Source organism: Musca domestica, unplaced genomic scaffold (assembly GCF_030504385.1).
Source record: "Musca domestica strain aabys unplaced genomic scaffold, Musca_domestica.polishedcontigs.V.1.1 39, whole genome shotgun sequence".
Classification (NCBI taxonomy): Eukaryota; Metazoa; Arthropoda; class Insecta; order Diptera; family Muscidae; genus Musca; species Musca domestica.
The window spans coordinates 2421304-2449232 of record NW_026712326.1 but is presented as its reverse complement, the minus strand read 5'-3'; the positions used below and the strand labels follow the sequence as shown (position 1 = coordinate 2449232).

Genomic DNA, 27929 nt, shown 5'->3' with positions numbered 1-27929 from the left:
GCGAAATTGCAAAATATGAAAAATATATATAGACAAGTTTCAAGGAAGACCTTTTTGAGGAAACGGAATCGGTTACAAGAAAAAGTTTAATTTGGGTAGTAGAACACGGGTTACAAATATTTTAAAAGATTTCTTGTAAAAAATGCGGCAATGTTGAATTATTTTCTATGAAGACCATCGGAGCGTATGATGATTGTCACAACGTATACGCCAAGAAGACAATCAATAGAGAGAAAAGAGGATTTATATTTGTGATTTTTCCGAATATATTTATGATATTTACAAAAGGATATTTTATTTAAACCTTATACGAATACCCTTGAGACATTAAATGACATCATTGATCCTTTTCCTGAGAAAAACTCTCTTGAACTTCTTCGAGAAGACCTTCTGTTCTTCTCAGAAAGGGCTCTCCACCAATAAGATCTTCTGCTCTTCTTCGAAAGTACATCTGGCTTTTTTCTGAGAAGATCTTCTGCTCTTCTTCGAAAGGACATCCGGCTTTTTTTGAGAGAAGACGTTCTGTTCTTCTCCAAAAATACCCTCTGTTCTCCTAAAAAAACAAAAGCCTTCTCCTCTTCTATAGAATCTATTTGTGATATTTACAAAAGGATCTTTTATTTATTAAAGAACATATTTGATAATTTTCCATGAGAAAATAATTTTCTCTCCGAGAAGAACTACTCCAAGAAGAACTTCTTCAAGAAGAATATCTGCTGTTCTTAGAATTCTCGGCTCTTCTCAGAGAAGTTCTTCTGTTTTCCTCCACAGAAACCTTCTCTTCTTCTTTTGAGTTCCTCTTTAGATTTCATACAAGAAATGAGGTAGTTTAAAGGAATGGCGACCATCGGAGCGTATGATGATTGACACAACGCATACGCCAAGAAAACAATCAATAGAGAGCAAAGAGGATTTGGGCCACAGTTATGTAGAAAGAATAATATAACACTTTCAAATGTTTTTTTTTTTTTTTTGGTATTACAAGAAGACCTATTTTCTCGTCTGTGGGAAGGTTTCTTAATGGTTTTACGTCTTTTATGAAAATACGTGTTTAATCCTCTATAAAAAACAAGTTTTGTATGAAATTTCTTCTGCAGCAAATGGCAGAGGTGTACCGTATCCCAAAAGACAAATAAAGTCCAGTAGCATTGGAACTGCACACTCTTTTATAAATCACAGGATTTCTTGGAGTATCTCTTGTTTATTGAATCTCTCCTATCAAGAAAATTGGAGCGTATAATTAACGACATAATGTATACGACAAGGAATTCAGTATCATGAAACAGGTGCAATTTTGTTGCCTATGTGGGATTTGAGAATATATATTTTTTCGTTTTGTTTTCGTTTCGATCCTCTCTAGATAAAAATTGTCTAGGTCTTCTTTAAAACAATTTTTTAAGGAAATATGTGGCCTGTTATATTACGGAGAGAGTTTAGACCAGTAGTCAAATAGAGTCAAATCGGAACTATATAAATAAAAAAATCGGACAACACTGAATTATTGAATGTTTCCTATGACAGAAAGAGTACGAATGACTACACAACGTATATTCCGTAGGTATTCAATGTGCCATGAAATTCAGTAGCATGAAACAGGAAAATTGTGGTGCTTCGTACCAAGACCTACATGGGATTTGAGAATACAATATATTGTTTTGTCTTCAATTTGGTTACTTTTCGGCAATTCAAAAACGGCGTTTTTTAAAATAATAAGTCGGAACTATAAAACAGAACTATTTGAGGAGAGTTGGATGCTTATTTCGCTTTCTTTAAGTGTTTTGTTTTTGAGCCCTATGTAAAGGAGGAACCAAATCTTGTGTTGATGGAAATATTGAGATGTACGAAGCCTGAATGGAATCGGATGTTAATTTCGCTTTTTATGAGCTCCATGGATATTCAAAATGTTCATCCTTCTTGTAGAGGTACTAGATGGAGTGGACCGATATATCCCATATTCACTGCGGATCTTATGTTAGTAGATATAACCGAATTTTTGATCGTTGATTATTAAAAACTTTGACTCTTTGTGGGAGATACCAGAACAATTGGTCCGATCTCTACCATCTTTATAATAGATCTTGTGCTCAGTAAATATTGAGAAATGGTGACCCTTTATGGGGGAGGATTGAGCACCTGATACAAATATTAGGATTTGCAAAGTTGGAACAAAATCGGATTATTCCTTCTCTCTCTGTGCAGTATATATTTTTTTTTGAAAATTTTCGACCATTTCTTGTCTTTCATAAAAAGTCGTTTGTGGTCTTTTCTGGTCTTCTGTAAGAGGAACATTTTAGTACTCTAAGGAAGCCCTTTTGGTATTCTAAAACAACATTTTTTTTGTTATACATTAGGGTGTATGATTACCGAAGTAACGTATACACCAGAACTAACTTTTATTATGTAATTTTAAGGCTACTTTAAAAAGTCTTTTTAAGGAAGGTTAGATCTCAACAGGAATATAGAAATATATAGGACTGTGTATAACAAACCCGTGAACATCTTTAAGACCTTTTATTAGAAGACTTTAAAGGCCTTCTAGTGAAGAGACCTTTTAGGCCTGCTAGGAGAAGACCTTTATGGCCTTCTAGAAGAGACCTTTAAGGCCTGCTAGGAGTAGACCTTTATGGCCTTCTTGGTGAAAACCTTTAAGAGCTTTATGCATTCTTGAAAAGGGTCTTTAATGTCTTCTGGAGAAGACTTCCTTCTAGAACACTTTTGAGCGCTTCTAGGAGAGGAGCTTTAAGGCCTTCTGGCAGAAAACCTTTAAGGTATTCTTGGAAAAGGTTTTTAATGCTTTCTGGGGATGGCTTCATTATAGAACACTTTTGAGCCCTTTTGCGAGAGGAGTTTTAAGACCTTCTGGGAGAATACCTTTAAGGCCTTCTGGGTGAAGAGCTTTAATGTCTTCTTGGAGAATACCTTTAAGGCTTTCTGGGTGAAGAGCTTTAAGGTCTTGGAGAAGACCTTTAATTTCTTCATGGAGAAGGCCTTTAAGGCCTTTTGGGAGAAAACCTTTAGTGTCATCCTGGAGAAGACCTTTAAGGCCTTCTTGAAAAGATTTTTAAGGGCTTCTGGGAGAAGACCCAGACAAAGAATTTTACAGTTCTCTAGCAGAAGCCTTTTGAGGCCATTAAGACTCCGATACGACGAATTTAAGGGCTCATTATTTAAGAATTTTTGAGATCTTATATATGAGGAATCTATATACAAGGACCTTCCGGCCCTATATATAAAGACTTTTGAGGCCTTATATACAAAGACGACGACTTTTAAATCCCCTTATACGAATACCCTTGAGGCCCCATATACAAAAGTCATTGATAGGGTCTTAATACGAAGAATTTAAGGCTCTATTCGAATATCCCTAAAGTCCTATAAAGGTCCTACATATACAGGGGCTTTCGAGCTCCTACGTTTGAAGACCCTAAATGCCCTATATACGAGGAATTTTAAAGCACTATATATGAAGATCCATAAGACAATCTACACTTGGACCTTTGCGTCCTAATACCAGCACCTTTAAGGCCCTATATAGGATGCGTTTTAAGGTCCCATATACAAAGACCATTGAGGTCTATCTATATACAATGAGATCCTATCTCTTATTCTTAAAGCCACAAACACAAGTTGAATTAAGTCTATATACGAAGTCTTGTAAGCCCATTAAAGGACTCCAAATCCAAAGACCAAAGATACCATTTTTCGAAGATTCTTAAGCCCCAAAAACAAGGCTTTGAAAACCTTATTTAAGATAATCTATACCAGGACCTTTGTGTCCTAATACGAGCCCCTTTTAGGGCCCTATACACGGTGACCTATACGAATAACTTTGACGCCTTTCGTGTGCAGATCTTTAAGGCCCTCTTTAATTTATTTTTTTCTTTTTCCTGAAAGGGAAATGCCGAAGTACAAAGACCTTTCTTCCACAACCCAGAAAGAACAATCAAGCAAAGAGTCACAAAAAATTATCCAGACAACCATCAGAGCACATTCATTCATTCATTTATTTATTTCTTGGTTGGTTGGATGATTGGCAGCAGGATTGGGCAAGGGAAGAAAACGAAATGCTTAAACATCGTCCCTAACTTCTGTCTGTCTGTCGGCCTGGTGTGTCGTATTAACGTCAGTTGCCGCCAACAAGAGTTCGACATGATAATAAATATATATAAACCCGGATGGGAAAACCACCAGTGTGTAGCATGGAGGTTCTAATCAGGAACGTAGAAAGGGTGGGTGAACTGGGCCACACTTCAATATGGGTAATTTTTTTTTAATAATTTTTGGGTTGTTTAAAAAGAAAAGTTAATTTTTCCTAACCCCCCATTGATTTCGAAAACCATTTCAGTGTACGTCCCTGGTTCTTACCAAAGCTCTTACTACTCCCTATGTAGTTGTTGTTTTCGTCATCATAGGTACTTTCATGTTGCAGCAGGGTACTTAAGAAGTAGAAGAAAGCAAGAACAACAAAAAATTTCAGCACTTTCAAGTGGGTAATCTTCCTTCTTCTCCTCCTCCTACTTTCCAACTATGGCAGTTAAGTGTGGAGTATGACTGCGTTACATATGTTGGAATTTTTCGCTCGTTTTGGCCAAAAGTGGGAAGAAGAATAGCAGTCACAGAAAGAATCCATAAAAGGCAAATATGAACAACAACAACGAAAGTTCTTAATTGAATGAAATCCACAATGAAAACAAAAAAAAAAAAACAAAAAAGATAATTGAAGAAAAACTCAACCAGAAGTGGAAGAAAAAGAAGAAGATGAAGAAACAACAACAACAACAATAAAATAAAAATAAATTTAAGTCAGTCTATAATCCATAATGAGAAAAAATGCGGATTTTAAACGTTTTGTTGTTTTTGGACCTCTTTTTCTTCTTCTTCTTCTTCGATTTTTAAGAAGAAAATAGCAATGGATATGATTAAGGCAAGTTTGAAAGCCAAAAATAAAAAATGTGGGAATAAAAGCTTGGAACATCGACATTTTTTTAATATTTAAATTATTTTTGAAAATATTTAAACATAGAGCAATAATTAGAACTTTAGAATATGGCTTCAAAAATTAGAAAAATAAAAAAGTTGAAGAATTAAAAGTTTGGAATATCTTAGTTTGTGTTTTAAAAGTATTTAAAGGGTCCACGGAGTTAGACTGGGGACAAGAACTTCAATAAACTCCGTCCCATAATTCGACATGCTGTTGAGGCCCTTTATACGAGGCAGGCTTTCAAGGCCCCACATATATGAAAATCTTTAGGGTTCTATGTTCCAAGACCCTCAATGACTTTAAAGGCCCATTACAAACTATAACAGAGGAAGGAGGAACTATGGCCACCCCGAGATAACCACTCTCATGATTTCAATATTAATTTACGCAATTCCTTTTTACTTTTTAAAATATCCTTTTTATACCCTCCACCATAGTATGGAGTGTATATTAAGTTTGTCATTCCGTTTGTAACATCTCGAAATATACATTTTAGACCCCACAAAGTGTATATATTCTTGATCAGCATAAAATTCTATGTCGATTTATTAATATCCGTCCGTCTGTCCGTCTGTGGAAATCACTCTAGCTTCCGAACGAAATGAAGTAAGTTGATAAAAATTTACTTAAATGTGTATTATGTCTGCAGGACTTTTGGTATTGAAAATGGACTATGTAGGTCCACGTCTTCGTATAGCCCCCCGATATACGGTATTTTGATGATTTTATCGACATTATTTTCCGGAATTCTTTCAAATTTGGTATTTGAAGTTCGTTATGGATACTACAGCCTAACACAGAAAATGAGCCATGTAGGTCCACGTCTTCGTATAGCCCTCATATAACTGTATCCCTCGATATTCGGTATTTTGATAATTTTAGCGACATTATTTACCGGAATTATTTCAAATTTGGTATTTTAAGTTCGCAATGGATACTACAGCCTATGGCAGAAAATTGTCTGTGCAGGTCCACGCCTTCGTATAGCCCCCATTCCATTCATTCATTCAGTTAAAAATTATTTATTCAAAATCAATGCAACAAGTTGTTTGCTTTTTTATTGTTTTGATAGTAATTCTGACATTAGAAGCCAAACAGTTAGACCTCTATACTTGCAATTTTTTCAAAGTTGACCTACCTTCTCTTCATTGTACCATGGGTACACGTATCTTCTTTTTATACTTTGTCTGTCTGTCCGTCTGTCTGTCCGTCTGTCTGTCTGTTGAAATCACGATACAGCCCACATTATTTGACGTAGAGCGCCAAAATTTAGCAGAGCAATTTGTATTGTGTCTAGGATGGTTGGTATTGAAAATGAGATATATCGGTCCACGTTCTGGTATAGTCCCCATAAAACGGTACTTCCCGATATTCGGTATTTTGATGATTTATGCCACATTTTTTCCCGAATTTATCTGAAAATTGGTATTTGTAGGTCATAACGGGTCCCTGTACGTGTGGCAAAACATTCCATGTATAGATCCACGTTTTGGTATAGCCCCCATATTACGGTACCTCCCGATATTCGGTATTTTGATGATTTATGCCACATTTTTTCACGGATTTGTCTAAAAATTGGTATTTGTTGGTCATAATGGGTCCCAGTTCGTGTGGCGAGTCATTATAATTATAGGTCCTCGATTTGGTATAGCCCCCATATAACGGTACCTTCTGATATTCGGTATTTTGATTATTTTTGCCACATTTTTTCACGGATTGGTCTAAAAATTTGTATTTGTTGGTTAAAATGGGTTCCAGCTCCGTTGGCGGAACCTTGCATGTGTAGGTCCACGGTTTGGTATAGCCCCCATATAACGAAACCTCCCGATATTCAGCATTTTAATGGTTTTTGCCACATTTCTTCTAATGTTTCCTTTACCCTAAGGTGGAGGGTATTAAAAGTTTGGCCCGGCCGAACTTAATGTTTTTTTTTTTTACTTGTTTAGCTCTACTTATGTAAACTGGAAAATATCGGACCACTACTTCTGGCACCTCCCCCCACAAAGCCGTTAAAAGTTTGAATAACCAAAGCGCTCATAAAATGCGAAGTAAGCATCCGATCCTCTTCAAAATTTCACACATTTCAATATTTTTGCTAACACAAGATCTGGTGGGCTTATGATAGATATTGGCCCACCTCTTCTGGTCTTTGCTAAATACATTTAAATTTACCTTCAAGGTCATGAAAAATCGGGGGGAGGGGTGGTGCCTTTAATGATAATCGAATACTGAATTGCAGTTAGCCGTCTTACACATCCATGAAGCTTCGGTGTGCCCCTGTTTTAATTTTTATAAATCCGTAAAATAGAGGCATTTTCAAAACTGGAAGATTTTAGAAGATTTTAGAACAGAAATTTTTTTTTTAATTTCTGTACTCCAATCGGATACATATCTGACTAGGTGCTAATGTTTCTCAGTGGGATTTGCTGTGGCCCCGTCCTTGATGGTGTTCTTCAAAACCCGGGCTATGTCGTTGAAATCGCAACTCCATAAAAAATATCCAATCGCAAAAGTGTTTAACAGTTGTCGAAAAAATAACACAAATGAGTAATTCTCTGAAATCTGTGTATGTGTGTGCGTGTGTGGTGCCTACATACCGACCGGCCGGCGGAATGGCTGGCCGTTTTTTTTTGTCTTCTTCTTTTATTAGTGTGTCATTTAGCCATATGGTGGCTAAATGTTTATTTAGCCATTTATTGTTTCATTTTTTTTTCTTTGGTTGAATTTTAGCTTCGAGTTGTTCAAGTCACAGTTTTATTTTTACAATCTTAAAAGTGGTCAACTCCCTTCTGCCACGGGAACCCCTCCCTTTTTCACTCTCCACACACACAAAACCAGAATATCAGAAAAATGAAACATTCAGCTTGGGCCTATTCACATGGAGTTGTTTGTAGGTCTGTCATGGTATTGGCCATTCTATTTTTTTCTGTGCGGTTTCTTGTTACGCACGTTTTTTGGAGTTTTTTTGCGAGGCCTGTAGCGTGATTTTGACATTTAAAGCTTTGCCTCGGGTTTGTGTTGTTGTTGTTCTTTTAAATTTATGCGTGACCATTGTTTATTTTTTCGTTCTTCGTTTTTTTCTTCTTTTTTTTTTGAAAATTGAAATAAAATTTTGGCTGGTTAACTGGCCAGGCTTGATGCCATCATATTTGCCATGCTCGTTGCTTTTGTTGTTGTTGCTGCTTTTTTGGCCACATTTTATTAAGATTATTTGTTATACGCTCGTTGGCCATTTGCAATTTAAGTCAGCGCTTAAAACAAATAAATCTTCATCATTCTTTTGTCATCACTTTCTTGGTTTTGTTAAATTTTCTTCTTCGCCGACTCTTTTTTTGGTTGTCTTCTGGCAGTGCCGCTGAAAGCCTGTCGTATTTTATTGTTTTCACGGCCTAAAAAAATGCCGGCATATTTTTTTGGATTGTTTTTTTATTTTCCGATTTTTATTTACAGTGAAAGTATGTCAATTTTTGTTGCTCCACGTTGAGAGCTAAAAATAATTTCGGGCCAAAAAATTACTTATTTATGTGGAGAATGGATAATGTTGACCAACACGTGCCAAAAAATAACTAAACACGTGAAATTATGTTAACGAAAAAAAAGGGTAAAAAGAGCCATGCATTTATATTTTTGGGGCAAAGGAAGTCTAAAGGCTCGCTGGCGTATTAGTATTGTCAGCAAGTATACGCCCTAATTTTCTAAAATTCAATTGTTTATTTAGAGGATCTTTTTTTCAAAAATATTCTCCTACAGACGACCTCAGGGACGTCTCTACAGACAACGACCGGAACGACGTTTTCTGTTGACGGTCTGAAGGACTTCTCCTTAGCCGTCCTATGAAGGACGTCTCTATAGACGACCTCAAGGACGTCTCTTCAGACGACGACCTAAAGCACGTCCCCTATAGACGACGACCTCAAGGACGTCTCTATAGACGACCTCAAGAACGTCTCTATAGACGACCTCAAGGACGTTTCCTATAGACGACGACCTGAAGGACATCTCCTATAGACGACGACTTGAAGGACGTCTCCTAGAGACGACGACCTCAAATACGTCTCCTATAGACGACATAAACGACGTCTCCCACAGACGACGACATAAAGGACGTCTCCCACAGACGACGAGCTGAAGGACGTCGTCACCTAAAGACGACCTCAAGGATATCTCTATTGACAACTTCAAGGACGTCTCTATCGACAACCCTAAAATACGACGACGTAAACGACGTCTCCTACAGACAACGACCTAAAGGACGTCTCCTGTAGACGACGACCTAAAGCACGTCTCCTATAGACGACGAACTAAAGGACGTCTCCTGTAGACGACGACCTGAAGGACGTCTCTATAGACGACCTGAAGGACGTTCCCTATAGACAACGACCTAAAGGACGTCTCCTATAGACAACCTGAAGGCCTTCTCGTATAGACGACGACCTGAAGGACGTCTCCTATAGTCGACGACCTCAAGGACGTCTCCTATAGAAGACGAACTGAAGGACTTCTCCTATAGACGACGATCTGAAAGACGTCTCCTATAGACGACCTGAAGGACGTCTCTATAGACGACGACCTCTTTAGACGACCTCAAAGACGTCTCTATAGACGACCTCAAGGACGTCTCTATAGACGACCTCAAGGACGTCTCTATAGACGACCTCAAGGACGTCTCTATAGACGACCTCAAGGACGTCTCTATAGACGACCTGAAGGACCACTCTCATAGACGACCAGAAGGACGACTCTCATAGACGACCAGAAGGACTACTCTCATAGACGACCAGAAGGAGGGATGCCTCTGTAGATGACCTGAAGGAATTACGTTTTTTTGGACGACCTGAAGGAGCTGAAGGATGTCTCTTTCGATGACCTGAAGGACGTCTTCATAGACCGAACTGACAGTGGGTTTTTTACCTTTTTCAAGGACCACAATAAGGCGCGGATATTTTTATACCCTGGAGGGTATATGGAGGGTATATTAAGTTTGTCATTTTCTTTGTTACACCTCGAAATATACATTTTAGACCCCACGAGCATACATATACTTGATCAGCATAAAATTCTATGTCGATTTAGCGATGACACGTCCGTCTGTTGTCTATGCGTCTGTCCGTTAGTGAAAATCACTCCAGCTTCAGAACGAAATAAATTAGGTTGATACAATTTTACTCAAATATATATTATGTCTGCACGACTTTTGGTATTGAAAATGGGTCATGTAGGTCCACGCCTTCGTATGGCCCACATATAACGGCACCTTCCTATATTCGGTATATTGATGAATTTGGAGACATTATTTACCGGAATTGTTTCAAATTTGGAATTTGAAGTTCGTAATGGATGCTACAGGCTATGACAGAAAATTGTCTGTGCAGATCCTAGTCTTCGTATAGCCCTCATATGACGGTACCTCCCGATATTCGGAATTTTGATGATTTTAGCGACACTATTCACCGGAATTGTTTCAAATTTGGTATTTAAAGTTCGTAATGGTTACTACAGGCTATGACAAAAGTTGCCTATGCAGGCCCACTTCGTCGTATACACCCTAATATAACGGCTACATTCGGTATTTTTAAGATTTTAACATAAATTTTATTTTCAGAATTTTTTTTTGAAAATTGCTAAATTCTTTCCCAATGGTGGATGGTATTCAAAGTCCAACCCGGCCGAACTTACAACTTTTTTACTTTTTTTTCATAACCTTTGATTTACTTTAACCACTTCCTCCTCCTCGTCGTATATCAGGTGTGGAAAACATGCTGTCACATTCACCGGCCACATTAGTACACAACAATGATAAGTTTCATGACCTTTGATGACTCTCAGAGAACCATTCCCTCCCCCTAGCTCACTTTAATACTTTAGTGACACTCCCTATCTTGGTTTTATTGTCCAGTTGTCTCAGGTGAGGTATTTCAGGTTATGTGTCTAACTTTTATGGCTAAATGATATGGTGGTGTCACACGTAGGACATGCAAATATTGTGCCGTCAGTGCAAATTGTTGATATCACACACACCGTACTCAGTGGTAAGGATGGCTGATGATAACAAGGATATGATGAGATTTGTGGTATTCATATGGTGACAATTTCATTAGTTGCCAGACTGACTGAGTGAGTGTCAAGAGTGAGGTTAGTAGAGAAATGGGAGAGGAAAATGGGAGGGACAGCATAGGTCCTGAAGGAGGAAGGATTTTTTGGGAGGAAAACGCATGAACTTGAGATATGAACTTGAAGAGTTGAATTTTTGGGTTATCCTTGAAGGACAGAGATTTTAATATCAATCAAATATGATTCTAACGCGAGGCTGTCTTGGGTCGCCTATAATGACAGCCTACAGGACGTCTAGAAACACGACAGCCAGGATATCCTTAAAAAATATTTTTTTTAGGAATCTACCAATTTTTTATTGCCCTTAAATTTTTTTAAGAATCCACGTTTTATTGACCTTCAATTTTTTTAAAAAATCCAAAATTTAGATTTTGTCCTTCAATAAAATGGGTAAAAAATCCGCCATCTGTGCGAACTTTTCTTACCTATTATTTATGTTTAACAACATTTCTCAACATTATTTATTCACACGCTCTAAAGAACAAATTATTTGAACGACTATTGAACTGAACACGCATGTAAGCGTTTACAAGCCAAATGCTAAGCAAACAGCAACAACAAAAACAAAAAATAAAAAAAAAAATAGAAAAAAAATAGAAAAAAAACTACGGCGACAGAGTGCAATGACCAAAACTATGTCAAGATTAGACAACCATTTAAAGGCAACATTGGGTCGATTAGTTAGACATATATGTCCGTCTCTCGGTCCGTCATCCTTGTAAATGCCGGCCAGTCAGGCAGCCACCACCTCAACGACCTCCTGCTCTCCACACACACAAATGGCATAGCCTAGCCACTCAGTCGGTGGCTCATGCAAACGATATCGATTTTTTTTTTGGTTCGGTCTCTTCTCATTTATGGCCAACAAAAAATATTGACTGGAAAATTACACATGTTCGAAAAAACAACAACAACAATGCTGCCATTTAATTTTTAGACATTTAGTGGAACATAAAAAAAAAAACATAAAACATTTTGAGATTTATTTTTTAAAAATTTTAAAAAAGTATGAAGTCATTGCCTTTCGGGCCATTAAATTTGCATTGAGAGGCAACAGCTACATAACAACTGGCAAGGTGTTGAATTCCTTGGAATCCTTGCAAATGGTCATTGCCAGATTGCGTTTTTAGAAATTGATATCCAAAGGGGGGAGGGTGGGTAAACCCCCCTTTCGAAGTGTTGTCAAATTTCCAACACACACGCACACAAAAAAATATGTTCTCGGACTCGCGTGTTTAGAAAACATTTTAGTCGGCATATGGTTTCATATCACACTTTGAAAGAGGTCCTTCGAAGCTACAATTTGTACAAAAATTCCTCAACTAATTTTATGTTAAAGTATTGCGGTAAAGAGGCATTTTTATGGATATTTTTTTTTTCGGAGAAATAAACGATGAGTAGAATCGACACGAAAGGATTAAAAAATTAAATGATTTCATAAGTGGCAGGCGAACATTATAGATGTCCTTGAAGGCATCTCTATAGATACCCTTAAAGGCCTCTCCATAGATGTCCATAAAGGCGTCTCCATAGATGTCCTTAAAGGCATCTCCATAAACATCCTTAAGGGCGTCTCTATAGATGTCCTTAAAGGGTTCTCCATTGACGTCTATAAAGGCCTCTCTATAGACAGCCTTAAACGCGCCTCTAAAGACGTCCTAAGGGGCGTATCTATATCTAAAAGGCGTTACCATAGACGGCCTCAAAGGCGTCTCTATAGACGGCCTTAATGCATCTCTATAGACGGTCTTAAAGGCGCCTCCAAAGACGAACTTAAAGGCGTCTCCATAGAAGGACTTAAAAACGTCTCCATAGACGACCTTAAAGACGTCTCTACAGACGTCCTGTAGGGCGTCTCTATAGACATCCTGTAGGGCGTATCTATAGACGTCCTGTAGGGCGTCTCTATAGACGTCCTGTAGGGCGTCTCTATAGACATCCCGTAGGGCGTCTCTATAGACGACCTGTAGGGCGTCTCTATAGACGTCCTGTAGGGCGTCTCTATAGACGTCCTGTAGGGCGTCTCTATAGACGTCCTGTAGGGCGTCTCTATAGACGTCCTGTAGGGCGTCTCTATAGACGTCCTGTAGGGCGTCTCTATAGACGTCCTGTAGGGCGTCTCTATAGACGTCCTGTAGGGCGTCTCTATAGCCGTCCTGTAGGGCTTCTCTATGGACGTTCCGTGGGGCGTCTCTATGAACGTTCCGTGGACCGTCTCTATAGACGTCCTGTAGGTCGTCTCTACAGACGTCCTGTAGGGCGTCTCTATAGACGTCCTGTAGGGCGTATCTATAGACGTCCTGTAGGGCGTCTCTATAGACATCCCGTAGGGCGTCTCTATAGACGACCTGTAGGGCGTCTCTATAGACGTCCTGTAGGGCGTCTCTATAGACGTCCTGTAGGGCGTCTCTATAGACGTCCTGTAGGACGTCTCTATAGACGTCCTGTAGGGCGTCTCTATAGACGTCCTGTAGGGCGTCTCTATAGACGTCCTGTAGGGCGTCTCTATAGACGTCCTGTAGGGCGTCTCTATAGACGTCCTGTAGGGCGTCTCTATAGACGTCCTGTAGGGCGTCTCTATAGACGTCCTGTAGGGCGTCTCTATAGACGTCCTGTAGGGCGTCTCTATAGACGTCCTGTAGGGCGTCTCTATAGACGTCCTGTAGGGCGTCTCTATAGACGTCCTGTAGGGCGTCTCTATAGACGTCCTGTAGGGCGTCTCTATAGACGTCCTGTAGGGCGTCTCTATAGACGTCCTGTAGGGCGTCTCTATAGACATCCTGTAGGGCGTATCTATAGACGTCCTGTAGGGCGTCTCTATAGACATCCCGTAGGGCGTCTCTATAGACGACCTGTAGGGCGTCTCTATAGACGTCCTGTAGGGCGTCTCTATAGACGTCCTGTAGGGCGTCTCTATAGACGTCCTGTAGGGCGTCTCTATAGACGTCCTGTAGGGCGTCTCTATAGACGTCATGTAGGGCGTCTCTATAGACGTCCTGTAGGGCGTCTCTATAGCCGTCCTGTAGGGCTTCTCTATGGACGTTCCGTGGGGCGTCTCTATGAACGTTCCGTGGACCGTCTCTATAGACGTCCTGTAGGGCGTCTCTATAGACGTCCTGTAGGGCGTCTCTATAGACGTCCTGTAGGGCGTCTCTATAGACGTCCTGTAGGGCGTCTCTATAGACGTCCTGTAGGGCGTCTCTATAGCCGTCCTGTAGGGCTTCTCTATGGACGTTCCGTGGGGCGTCTCTATGAACGTTCCGTGGACCGTCTCTATAGACGTCCTGTAGGTCGTCTCTACAGACATCCTGTAGGTCGTCTCTACAGACGTTCTGTAGGGCATCTTTTTAGACGTCCTATAGGGCATCTTTTTAGACGTACTGCAGGGTGTATCCATAGATATCATCGAAAAGAGCCACATGGAGCTCTCCTCTGTAAAGAAGACCTCGAGTAGGGGTTTTTCTGAATAGAAGACCTCGAGAAGGACTTCTCTGTATATAGAAGACCTCGAGAAGGTCTTCTCTGTATATAGAAGACTTCGAGAAGGTCTTCTCCGTATAGAAGACCTCGAACAGGTCTTCTCCATATATAGAAGACCTCGAGAAGGTCTTCTCCGTATATAGAAGACCTCGAGAAGGTCTTCTCCGTATATAGAAGACATCGAGCAGGTCTTCTCCGTATATAGAAGACCTCGAATATGTCGACTCCGTACAGAAGACCTCGAGTATGTCTTTTCCGCATAGAAGACCTTGGGAAGGTCTTCTCCCTATTTAGAAGACCTCGAGAAGGTCTTCTCCATATAAACAAGACCTCGAGAAGGTCTTCTACATATATAGAAGACCTCAAGAATAGAAGACCTCGATAGGTCTTCTCTGTGTAGAAGACCTCGAACAGGTCTTCTCCTGTGTAGAAGACCTCGGACAGGTCTTCTCCTGTATAGAAGACCTTGTGCAGGTGTAGAAGGTCTTTTCCGCACATGGAAGACCTCGAGAAGGTCTTCTCCGTATATAGAAGACCTTGAGATGGTCTTCTTTGTATATAGAAGACCTCGAGAAGATCTTCTCCATATATAGAAGACCTCGAGTAGGTCTTCTCCATACATAGAAGACCTCGAGAAGGTCTTCTCCGTGTATAGAAGACCTCGAGAAGGTCTTCTCCGTATATAGATGACCTCGAGCAGGTCTTCTCCGTATATAGAAAACCTCGAGAAGGTCTTCTCAGTATGCAGAAGACCTCGAGAAGGTCTTCTCCGTATATAAAAGACCTCGAAAAGATCTTCTCCATATCGAGAAGGTCTTCTCCGTATAAAGAAGACCTCGAGAAGGTCTTCTCCGTATATAGAAGACTTCGAGCAGGTCTTCTCCTGTATAGAAAACCTCGGGAAGGTCTTCTCCTGTATAGAAGACCTCGAGAAGGTCTTCTCCGTATATAGAAGACCTCGAACAGGTCTTCTCCGTATATAGAAGACCTCGAGTAGGTCTTCTCCGTATATACAAGACCTCAAGAATGCCTTCTCCGCATATAGAAGACCTCGAGAAGGTCGTCTCCGTATATAGAAGACCTCAGAAAGGCCTTCTTCGTATATAGAAGACCTCGGGAAGGTCTTCTCCGTATATAGAAGGCCTTGAGAAGGTCTCCGTATATAGAAGACCTCGAGAAGGTCTTCTCCGTATATAGAAGGCCTCGAGAAGGTCTTCTCCGTATATAGAAGACTTCGAGCAGGTCTTCTCCTGTATAGAAGACCTCGAGAATGTCTTCTCCGTGTATAGAAGACCTCGAGAAGGTCTTCTCTGTGTAGAAGACCTCGAGAAGGTCTTCTCCGTATATAGAAGACCTCGAGAAGGTCTTCTCTGTATATAGAAGACCTCGAGAAGGTCTTCTCCGTATATAGAAGACCTCGAGAAGGTCTTCTCCATAAATAGGAGGCCTCGAGAAGATCTTCTCCATAAATAGGAGGCCTCGAGAAGATCTTCTCCTGTATAGAAAACCTCGGGAAGGTCTTCTCCTGTATAAAAGACCTTGTGCAGGTCGAGAAGGTCTTCTCCGTAAATAGAAGACCTCGAGAAGGTTTATCTGTATAGAAACCTTGAGAAGGTCTTCTCTGTGTAAAAGAGCTCGAGATGGTTCTTCTTCTATGTTGAAGACCTCGAGAAGCTCTTCTCCTCTTAGAAGACTTCGAGTAGGCTTTCTCTGCATAGAAAACCCCGTATAGTTCTTCTCTCTCATATAGAGGTCTCCTGCGCATAAAGTGAAGGTCTGCTATGAATAGAAGGCCTCCAGAAGTTCTTATGTGGATAGAAGACTACAAGGCTGTATTCTCTAGGTAGAACACCTTCAGAGGGTCTCTCTACTACGTTCTTTGGTCTAGAAAAATTCTCTTTCGATGAAAAATATTTGAATCCCAATTTTCTCAGTTCATTTCTTCCGCCTTTTTATTTTTCCTTTGTTTTTGTAGCCCTCCCTAATCCTAGACTACATAATTTGTGATTTCCTTTTTGACAACTGGTTGAGTGAGTTAGAGATGCCTCCAGTGGTGTCCTGTCCTGTTTACCGTTCCTTGGTTGATGTTTTGTCAAAGATTCTGGTTCAAATACTTGAACACGTCGTTTTTCTTGTGCGCTCCCCTGATGTGGATGTTTGGGTTTCCGTTGCCATTATTCAGCCTCATCACATCATCCATTCATTCATCTACTACGGAGTGAATACCAATGGCAATTAGGTCATGCGGCAAATAACTACTGCTGCCTACCTCCACGTCTTTTGCTGCCATGTAATTCCAAAACATATTTGGAATTATGAAAAGTTGGTGGTTGAGGAGGAGGTGGAGGAGGGGTGATGGAGAAGGTGGGGGGGGGGATGAGTCACAACAAATCAAATCACAAAAGCCGAAGAAGAACGACCCTTCATTTGATTTGGGCTGTTTTGCAAACTGAACTGGGAATATGTCATTAGCCCAGCAAGGGAGAACTCCCTGACTGCTGACTGGCAATGCTCTGTTGGCTGTCGTGACACGTCGTTGTTGTCGTCGTGGAACTGACTGCCACTGCTTTTTGTTGCCGAGTGCAATGATTGGGCAGAAATTAAGCAACCTGCAATTTTGCAATGAGTCATTCACTCACTCACTCAGTCAGTCACTTGTTCACTTCGTTTCGTACTTTTCCACCTCGTCCCCGTCTCCCAGTTCTCCCTCATTCCCTGGGTACCGCCACAGATTAAATGAGGTGATTGACTTACTGATGACATAGAGTGGCAAACAGGTACCATAGAACGGAATTAACTTTCAATGGAAACTTACAGGAGGTGACTGTGGCTTTTACATGTCCTGTCATTGCCTACCAAACACCCGCTTCCCCCCTCCCCACACAAATGCCAGTGAGAATAACCGTTCCGGTGGGAGAAATTTATTCAAACTGAGGAAATGACACAACATGGTTAAATGGTTAAAAACGGAAACTTGGAAAATGTCAAGTAATTCAGTTGTTCTGGTTGTTGTTGTTGCTGCCACAAATAAACCACAAAAACCCGCTGAAAAAATGCCAATGCCTTTATTTCTGATATTTAATTTTTTTATCTTTAATTTTTTTTTTTTCTAAAATTTTTATTCAATTTTTTGTCTTTGTCCTTTTCTTTTGCAGATCACAACATCCACTGCCAAAAAACTATGGGAGAAATCGGATGGCAAAGGCGCCTCATCGGCTGGTGTTACCAGTGGCCCTTTGAATCCACTGCACATTGGTGATCCACATGTTTGGAAAGATTCGCCATGGTCAACACAGACTGAACCCATATTGCCGAGGCCACGTACATTTCCACAAGCGCCCGATACGACAGCGAGTGGAAATGCTGGCATATTAAGGTGAGTAGGGAGTTGGCGTTTTCTCATTTAGGCAGAGAGAGAGAGTGATAGAGAGAGAGAGAGAGAGAGAGAGAGAGGAAGGAAGGTAGGAAAGGAAGAAGGGAGGGAGAAAGGAAAAGAGAGAACAGCGAGAACACCTCAAGAGGGTCTTCTCAGTATATAGAAGACCTTGAGAAGACCTTCTCTGTATAGAAGACCTCGAGAAGGTCTTCTCAGTATATAGAAGACCTCGAGAAGGTCTTCTCCGTATAGGAGGCCTCGAGAAGGTCTTCTCCGTATAGGAGGCCTCGAGAAGGTCTTCTGCGTATAGGAGGCCTCGAGAAGGTCTTCTCCGTATAGGAGGCCTCGAGAAGGTCTTCTCCGTATGGGAGGCTTCGAGAAGGTCTTCTCTATATAAGAGGCCTCGAGAAGGTCTTCTCTGTATATAGAAGACCTCGAGAAGGTCTTCTCTGTATAGAAGGCCTCGAGAAGGTCTTCTCCGTATAGGAGGCCTCGAGAAGGTCTTCTCCGTATAGGAGGCCTCGAGAAGGTCTTCTCCGTATGGGAGGCCTCGAGAAGGTCTTCTCGGTACATAGAAGGCCTCGAGAAGGTCTTCTCCGTATAGGAGGCCTCGAGAAGGTCTTCTCTGTACATAGGAGGCCTCGAGAAGGTCTTCTCTGTACATAGAAGGCCTCGAGAAGGTCTTCTCCGTATAGGAGGCCTCGAGAAGGTCTTCACCGTATAAGAGACCTCGAGAAGGTCTTCTCTGTACATAGAAGGCCTCGAGAAGGTCTTCTCCGTATAGGAGGCCTCGAGAAGGTCTTCTCCGTATAGGAGGCCTCGAGAAGGTCTTCTCCGTATAGAAGACCACGAGAAGGTCTTCTCCGCATAGAAGACCTCGAGAGAGGGGTTTCTTTGTATATAAAACATGTAGATGGTATTCTCCGTACAGAAGGCCTCGAGAAGGTGTGATAATTATGTGATAGTTATTAAAATATATTAAAATAAGCGTAAGGTTCCAGATAAAGGCGACCCAAGGTTTTTCATTTTCATTCAAATATTAGTAGGAAAAAATTACAAGAAAATCGAACATTTATATCCCATTTTTTGCGAAATCATAAATTCCGATAAATTCCATATTCGATGTGGGGCAGGTACCAGAAGGAATGGTCCAATCTCTATCATCTATATAACATATTCAAAATTTCGACCCTTTGTGAGGGAGGTACCAGAAGAAGTATGCCGGTATATCCCATCTTCACAGCAGATCTTGTGTTAGTAGAAGTAATGGAATGTGTGAAATTTGAAGAGAACCGGATGAATATTTCGGATTTTATGCTCGTTTTGGTTATTCAAAATTTGGACCCTTTGTGGAGGAGGTACCAGAAGGAATGGCCCGATCTCTGCCATCTTTATAACACACTTTGTGTTGTAGAAAATATTGACATGTGGGAAGTTTGAAAATTATCGGATGTTCATTTCGTTTTTTATGACCTGCATGGATATTCAAAATGTTGACCCTTTGTGGGGGAGGTACCAGAAGAAGTACGTCAATATATCCCATCTTCACAGCAGCTCTTGTATTAGTGGAAATAATGAACCGATTGGATATTGGATTTTATGCTCGTTCCGGATATTCAAAATTTGGCGGTACCAGAAGAAGTACACCGATATATTCCATCTTCACAGTAGATCTTGTGTTAATAGAAATAAAGGGAAGTGTGAAATTTGAAGAGAACCGGATGTTTGGATGTTATGCTCGTTTAGGATTTTCAAAAATTTGGCCCCTTTGTGGGGGAGGTACAGGAAGGAATGGTGCGATCTCTACCATCTTCATAAAAGACCTTGTGTTGTAGAAAATATTGACATGTGGGAAGTTTGAATGGAATCGGATGTTCATTTCGTGTTTCATGAGCCTCATGCATATTAAAAATTTTGACCCTTTGTGGGTGAGGTACCAGAAGAAGTGGACCATTGAAATTTTCGACCTTTTGTGGGGGAGTTACCAGAAGGAGTTGACCGATATTGCACATCTCCGAATTCGATCTAAGTTTGATAATAATAGTACGATGTACCAAATTTGGACCAAATCGGATACTACCTTCGTGAGTTCGAAAACCAGCGAGACAGACGGACGAACATCACTAGATCGACTTCAAATATCTTGAAACGAATTTGGTCCAAAGACAGACGAACGGACCGACATCGCTGGATCGACTTCAAATGTCCAGAAACTGATTTGGTCCAAAGAGACCTAGGGTCTAAAACCGTTATTGCCGTATCAAATGATATATTCCCTCTGTAGCCATATGTGTGAGGATAAAACAAAAGTAAAAAAGCAGCTATGTTCGGTCTGGGACGAACTTTTACCGAACTCCAGCATTTGGAAGAAACTTGAAAAATTCCGTCGTAAAATACCGCTCCAATGAAAACCGTTATATCGGTGCTATATGAAGTCGTTGTCCTATATAAGTAATTTTAACGGTTAACGGTAACGGTTCCGAACTTCAAATACGAATTTTTAAACAATTCCGGTGAATAATGTCGCAAAAATCATGAAAATACCGAATATGTGGGTGTACCGTTATATGGGCGCTATACTATAACGTAGACCTATGTAGACAATTCTCTTCTAGGGGTAAGGTACTCAAAGGGAACTCCTAGTGTGGATTTTAAGATAATTCCATTGATAAATTTGCTTGAAAACATCAAAATATCGAGGGGAACCGCTATCGTGGACCCATGTAGACAATTCTCTTCTTGGGGATAGAAGTAATCACCTCCTTGTATGGAGTTTTAGACAATTCCGTTGGAAAATATGGTTAAAATCATCAAAATACCACCGAATATTGGGAGGAACCGTTATATAGGGGATATGTAATATCGTTGACCTATATAGACAATTTTCAGGGGGTAATATTCTCACAAGGAACTCCTTTTGTAGATTTTCAAGACTATTCCACTGAAAAATTTGGTTGAACTTATCAAAATACCGAATATTAGGGGGGGGGGGGGTGGGTGTTTGCTACTTTTATATGGGGGTATATGATATTGTGGACTTATATGGACAATTTTCTTCTTGGGGATAAAGTACTCACAACGAACTCCTTGTGTAGAATTTCAGACAATTCCATTGAAAAATGTGGTTAAAATTATCAAAATATGGAAAATTTGGGGGGGGGGGGGGTGGTACTATACGATATCGAGGACGGATATAGCCCATCTTCGAACTTGACTTGCCTGCACACAAAAGATAGATCTGTGAAAAATTTTAGGTTCCTATTGGTTCGTTTTGTCTCTAGCGTGATTACCACAGATGGGCAGATGGGCGGAATGACAGGACTAAATCGTCTTAGAATTTTACGCTGATCAAGGTTCTATACACTTTGTTTTGTCTAAAATTATTATTTCGATTAATGACGTTTGTAACTCGTCTGACATATGTGTCATGTATGAATTTTGCTTTGGGGGTAACTCTGGGTTAGAAAGGATACCTGTGGGTACAAATTGTACGAAATTCCATAGGAACTGTAAGAGCTGGAAAAATAAAATTTGTTATTAGATTCACTGGGAGTGTGTAGCTTTTATATAGAGAGGCAATTTTCAAATGCGTACTAAAATGAGTACGAAGGGGTAATAAATGGTAAAGAAAATTTGGTACAAGTTGGAGATGAAGATCGTCGAATTTTGCATTTTTGGTCACTTTTATATCACTTTGAGCTATATGAAATATATTTATTATTTTTTACAAAAGAAAAGAATTCTGATATAAGAAAATGTATTTTTTTGTTAAATATTGAACTTTTGTGAGGAAGGTACTGGAATGAGTAGACCCACATTGTTAATCTGAGTTAGATAAAAACTATTAGGTCATCTTAAGTATCATTCTCCATCTATTGATTCCTTTAAACCTTAATATCAACTTTCTATTCCTATCTCTTTGCAGTCCTCGTGATTCAACAAGTGGTTTGGGTGTTAAAATGGTCGAATACGTTTTGGGTGGATCACCAACGAACAAAGAGAGTCCTTTGTCCGGTCTAGAACCACGTTTTAAGGGACTGAAATTCGATGACAATGATAAGGTAAGTTATAATATATTAAATAAGACAAGTAAAAAAGCTGTAAGTTCGGCCGGTTCGAACTTTGAATACCCTCCACCATTTGATACAAATTTGGCAATTTTCAAAAAAATAAAATCCATTAAAAATTCTGTTAAAATTTTAAAAATACCGAAAGTAGCCGCCGCATATTAGGGTCTATACGACGCCGTGGACCTGCATAGGCAACCTTTGTCATAAGCTATTACAATATTCAAATGCTAAATTTAAAAAAAAAAAAACTGTTTGTATATAGGGAAGTACCATGGAGGTTATAAAACGTAGACCTGCACAGACAATTTTCTGCCATTATCCGATATCCGACCGATCGATCGTGTAGCCCCCATATCACGGTACCTCTCGATATTCGGTATTTTGATGATTTTAGTGACATTATTGACCGGAATTATTTCAAATTTTGTATTTGAAGTTCGTAATGGATACTACAGCCTATGCCAGAAAATTGTCTGTGCAGTTCCACGTTCTATAACCCCCATGGTACCTCCCTATATTCGGTATTTTGATGATTTTAGCTAAATTACAAACAGATTTTTTTTCAAGTTTCGCATTTGAATATTGTAGTGGCTTATGATAAAAATTGCATATGCAGGTCCACGTCGTCGTATAGACCCTAATATACGGCTACATTCGGTATTTTTTAGATTTTTACAGAATTTTTAACGGATACTATTTTTTTTTTTGAAAATTGCCAAATTTGTACCAAATGGTGGAGGGTTATCAAAGTTCGGCGCGGCTGAACTTACAGCTATTTTACTTGTTGCTTTTTTAAATTTTATTGAATGAAAGCAAAAAATTTCGGAAGTAGCATCAAATTTTAGAATAAGTTTAGATTTGTTCGAATTGGTCACCTTTGGAACGAATTATGGCCTTGAAATGGCCAATGAGACCGTCACACGCAGCCCGAATGTTGCTCTGCGGTATTTTGGTCCATTCCCGGCAAAATGCTTTCTTGCGGTGATCGATAATTTTTGGTATTTTTTAGTGCCAACCTTCCATTCCAAAATCCTCCAGGCACGGTAGTCCAACGGATTGGTATCCGGAGATTTTCGTGGCCGTTGTGCGCTGGAAATGATGTGAGGAACCTGACTTTGTAATCATTCTTGGGTGCTGAGTGCTATGTGTGTGTCCTGTTGGAATGTCCAAGGTCTGCGGCCAAAATGTTTGCGTGCCCAAGGCTTTAATACACCCTCCAGAATATTTTCGCGATAATATTCGGCATTTATTCTGAGACCACGGTCAATTAATACGAGCGGAGAGCGAACATCGGTTGTTATGGCGGCCTACACCATAACCGGCGCTTGAGTTCTGGTGGCCAACCGAAGGTGCACATTTTCAGCTGACCTCTTTGGCAAGTAAACCCGATCATTTTGTTTGTTTACAAACTGCTGGACAACGAATGTTTTCTCATCGGTCATCGGAGAAAACCAAATTCGGCAGTTCACCACTTTCGGCCAAGTGAAATAACTCTTTAGCTCTTTTTAGTTTATTTTCTTTCTGATGCGGTATAAGTTCTTGCACTTTTTGGAATTTCAATGGCTTTACCCCGAGCTTATTTTTCAATATTTGCCGAATGGATAATTGCGATATGTTCAGCTCACGAGTCATTTTTCGGCCACTGCGACGCGGTTGGTCGATCAAGTCGTTTCTTTACTTTTCGAACCATTTCTGCTGATGTTGCTGTTTTCTTCCGTCCACTTCCTTGAAGTCGGGCTACGTCACTACCAGTATCACGGTAACGAGCGAAGATGGTACGAAACACAAAAGATTTATTCGCATTTAAATGCTGGAGTTCTCTAACGATAGCCACCTTTGTTTTCCAGCCAAATATAAAGAATTCTAACTATCACGCTTGAACTCCATCACGAATAACTTTTTTTCTGGAAAATTCTCACCAAAATACTTTTGTACGTTTGTACACAATATAATGAGCTGTCACTGGAATAATTTTAACAGCTGTCGGGCGAGTGGCTTAGAAATCTAAAGTTGGTTGCAGTTTTTCCATCTCACCCTGGAAAGTACGACTTTAACCCTGTGTTTTTAATATTTATGAATTCCTAGCGTCGATTACGAGATGGTGATTTTGCGCAACAATCTAGTTTGGCTCTTAGCCTCTTCATTATCAAAAATCGATACATCGAAATCCGAATTAGATATCTGTCTTTGTCAATTAGACTTTCCCAATATTTGCCCTCACCGGCAGGTACTCATTAAAGGTAATTGATCCTGCCCACACACGTAATAAGTGCATTAAAATAAATATTGTTACATTACCAAACGTTCGATGACCGAACGAGTGAACTGCCAGCACCTGCACCCTCTCTTACCTTCCTTTATTCGAGAGATAACCTCATTATTTGCCAATGCCCTTTTCGAAATGTTCACACATATCTATTTTATTATCGCATATTTGTTGTTGCTGTTGTTGTTATTGGTGGTGGTAATTTTGCATTTAATGAAGGTGGTATACAAAATACATTTACATGACATTTTTATCTCCCCCGCTCTCGTTTTCCCGTCCTCTATGATGGCTTATTTCCTTTCCGGAATATTTTTGTACAATTGTAAACGACGAGTAGACCACCATGGTAAACAGTAGTAATTGCTATTTATCACCCATCATGTAAATCGCCAAACAGCATCCCTGCAATGGTTACGAGAGAGAGGGATGGAGAGGGGGAGAATTAGCTGTTCCCCCTTTTTGTACTTTGTGCGTTTTTATTGTAATTGAAACGGAAGTTATTCAGACCTGCTAATAGCTTTGTAATCACTTGTACTGCGAATAATTTCTTCTCTCATAAATAATGCGGGACAACAAAATGGAAATTTTTGAAGGGGTGGATGAAAAATTCCTTTGGCAAAATGAATATATTTTGAAAACTCAAAATGAAAATTTTGCCACGTTCATGGATACCTTCAAAAAATTATTGTTTTTTAAATCCACGTTCATGGATACCTTCAAAAAATTATTGTTTTTTAAATCCACGTTCATGGATACCTTCAAAAAATTATTGTGTCTTAAATCCACGTTCATGGATACCTTCAAAAAATTATTGTTTTTTAAATCCACGTTCATGGATACCTTAAAAAAATAATTTTTTAAAAATCCACGTTCATGGATACCTTAAAAAAATAATTTTTAAAAAATCCACGTTCATGGATAACTTAAAAAAATAATTTTTTAAAAATCCACGTTCATGGATACCTTAAAAAAATAATTTTTAAAAAATCCACGTTTATGTTGGACTTCAAAAAATAATTTTTAAAAAATCCACGTTCATGGATAACTTCAAAAAATAATTTTTTAAAAATCCACGTTCATGGATAACTTCAAAAAATAATTTTTTAGAAATCCAGGTTCATGGATAACTTCAAAAAATAATTTTTTAAAAATCCACGTTCGTGGATAACTTCAAAAAATAATTTTTTAAAAATCCACGTTCATGGATAACTTCAAAAAATAATTTTTTAAAAATCCACGTTCATGGATAACTTCAAAAAATATTTTTTTAAAAATCCACGTTCATGGATAATTTCAAAAAATAATTTTTTAAAAATCCACGTTCATGGATAACTTCAAAACATAATTTTTTAAAAATCCACGTTCATGGATAACTTCAAAACATAATTTTTTAAAAATCCACGTTCATGGATAACTTCAAAAAATAATTTTTTAAAAATTCACGTTCATGGATAACTTCAAAAAATAATTTTTTAAAAATCCACGTTCATGGATAACTTCAAAAAATAATTTTTTAAAAATCCACGTTCATGGATAACTTCAAAAATTAATTTTTTAAAAATCCACGTTCATGGATAACTTCAAAAAATAATTTTTTAAAAATCCACGTTCATGGATAACTTCAAAAAATAATTTTTTAAAAATCCACGTTCAGGATAACTTCAAAAAATAATTTTTTAAAAATCCGCGTTCATGGATAACTTCAAAAAATAATTTTTTAAAAATCCACGTTCATGGATAACTTCAAAAAATAATTTTTTAAAAATCCACGTTCATGGATAACTTCAAAAAATAATTTTTTAAAAATCCGCGTTCATGGATAACTTCAAAAAATAATTTTTTAAAAATCCACGTTCATGGATAACTTCAAAAAATAATTTTTTAAAAATCCACGTTCATGGATAACTTCAAAAAATAATTTTTTAAAAATCCACGTTCATGGATAACTTCAAAAAATAATTTTTTAAAAATCCACGTTCATGGATAACTTCAAAAAATAATTTTTTAAAAATCCACGTTCATGGATAACTTCAAAAAATAATTTTTTAAAAATCCACGTTCATGGATAACTTCAAAAAAAAATTTTTTAAAAATTCACGTTCATGGATAACTTCAAAAAATAATTTTTTAAAAATCCACGTTCATGGATAACTTCAAAAAAAATTTTTTTAAAAATCCACGTTCATGGATAACTTCAAAAAAAAATTTTTTAAAAATCCACGTTCATGGATAACTTCAAAAAATAATTTTTTAAAAATCCACGTTCATGGATAACTTCAAAAAATATTTTTTTAAAAATCCACGTTCATGGATAACTTCAAAAAATAATTTTTTAAAAATCCACGTTCATGGATAACTTCAAAAAATAATTTTTTAAAAATCCACGTTCATGGATAACTTCAAAAAATAATTTTTTAAAAATCCACGTTCATGGATAACTTCAAAAAATAATTTTTTAAAAATCCACGTTCATGGATAACTTCAAAAAATAATTTTTTAAAAATCCACGTTCATGGATAACTTCAAAAAATAATTTTTTAAAAATCCACGTTCATGGATAACTTCAAAAAATAATTTCTTAAAAATCCACGTTCATGGATGTTACAACAGCGAAGCAGATCCACTAACTACGAAGCAGATCCACTAATTGCATTTGTTTACGAATTATAAGATCCACATGAAATGTCAGATACTTTTGTTTTCCTTTTTGATTTACTTCTCTGTCATACTTACCTCTACTCTATACTTCAATAAAGTTACATGAATTCAAACCGCCGTGGCTCGTGTTTGCTTTTCTCTCCCTCGTGTTTTAATAGGTTATGGGCCCAGTCCCACGCAGAGAAAGCAAATTAAATAAGTGAAAAACTTATAGTGTGACTCGGAGTGAAGTCAGTTTAAAAAATTTTGTGAACAATTAATTGGAAAACAATTAAAATAATAATAAAGTCGAAATGGCCGGTGTCGTGCGTATAGAGCCGTTAAACGCGGAAAATTATGATACGTGGAAAATGCAAATGCGTGCAATTTTAATAAAAAATGATTTGTGGTCATATGTCGACGAAAGTGCTAAGTGTCCAACGGAGACTGCTGAGGCAGAGAAATGGTCAAAGCAGGATCAGAAAGCGGCAGCAGATATTATGCTTGCCATGAGCCCAACAGAGTTAGGTTTGATTGCAGAGTGCCACACGGCAAGACAAATGTGGTTACGATTAGAATCAACCTACCAATCGAAAGGCCCCGCCAGAAAGGCTACACTATTAAAGCGAGTGGCGCTATCAAGAATGCGTGAGAGTGAAAATGTGCGTGCTCATTTAAATGACTTTTTTGATGCAGTAGCCAAACTAAAAGAAATTGGTGTCCCTATTGGTGACGAGCTTTTGGCAATTCTACTTTTGTATAGTCTTCCAGACTCATATGAAACTTTTCGGTGTGCGGTGGAAACGCGTGACGAATTACCAAAACCAGAAATTCTCCGTGTTAAAATTATTGAAGAATCCGAATCGAGAAAATCAAAAGAAGACAATAAAGATCAGTGTAATGCGTTATATGCAAAGAAAGAGCAACAACAAAAATCGCGACAACAGAGAATGAAACAAAATAGTGGTGGTTGCTTCAAGTGTGGTAGAAATGGACATTACGCGAGAA

General features: G+C 38.8%; 1 protein-coding gene across 1 annotated transcript in view; it reads left to right on the top strand.

Annotated features, from left to right (window-relative positions):
- The window catches only part of LOC101899607 (maternal protein pumilio), a 312661-nt gene that overhangs the window by 43591 nt on the left and 241141 nt on the right, over nucleotides 1-27929 (top strand). The window contains exons 3-4 of the mRNA XM_059126457.1: nucleotides 17728-17948; nucleotides 21874-22009. Of these exons, the coding sequence (XP_058982440.1) occupies nucleotides 17728-17948; nucleotides 21874-22009 (357 nt within the window). The remainder of the gene's footprint in view (nucleotides 1-17727; nucleotides 17949-21873; nucleotides 22010-27929) is intronic.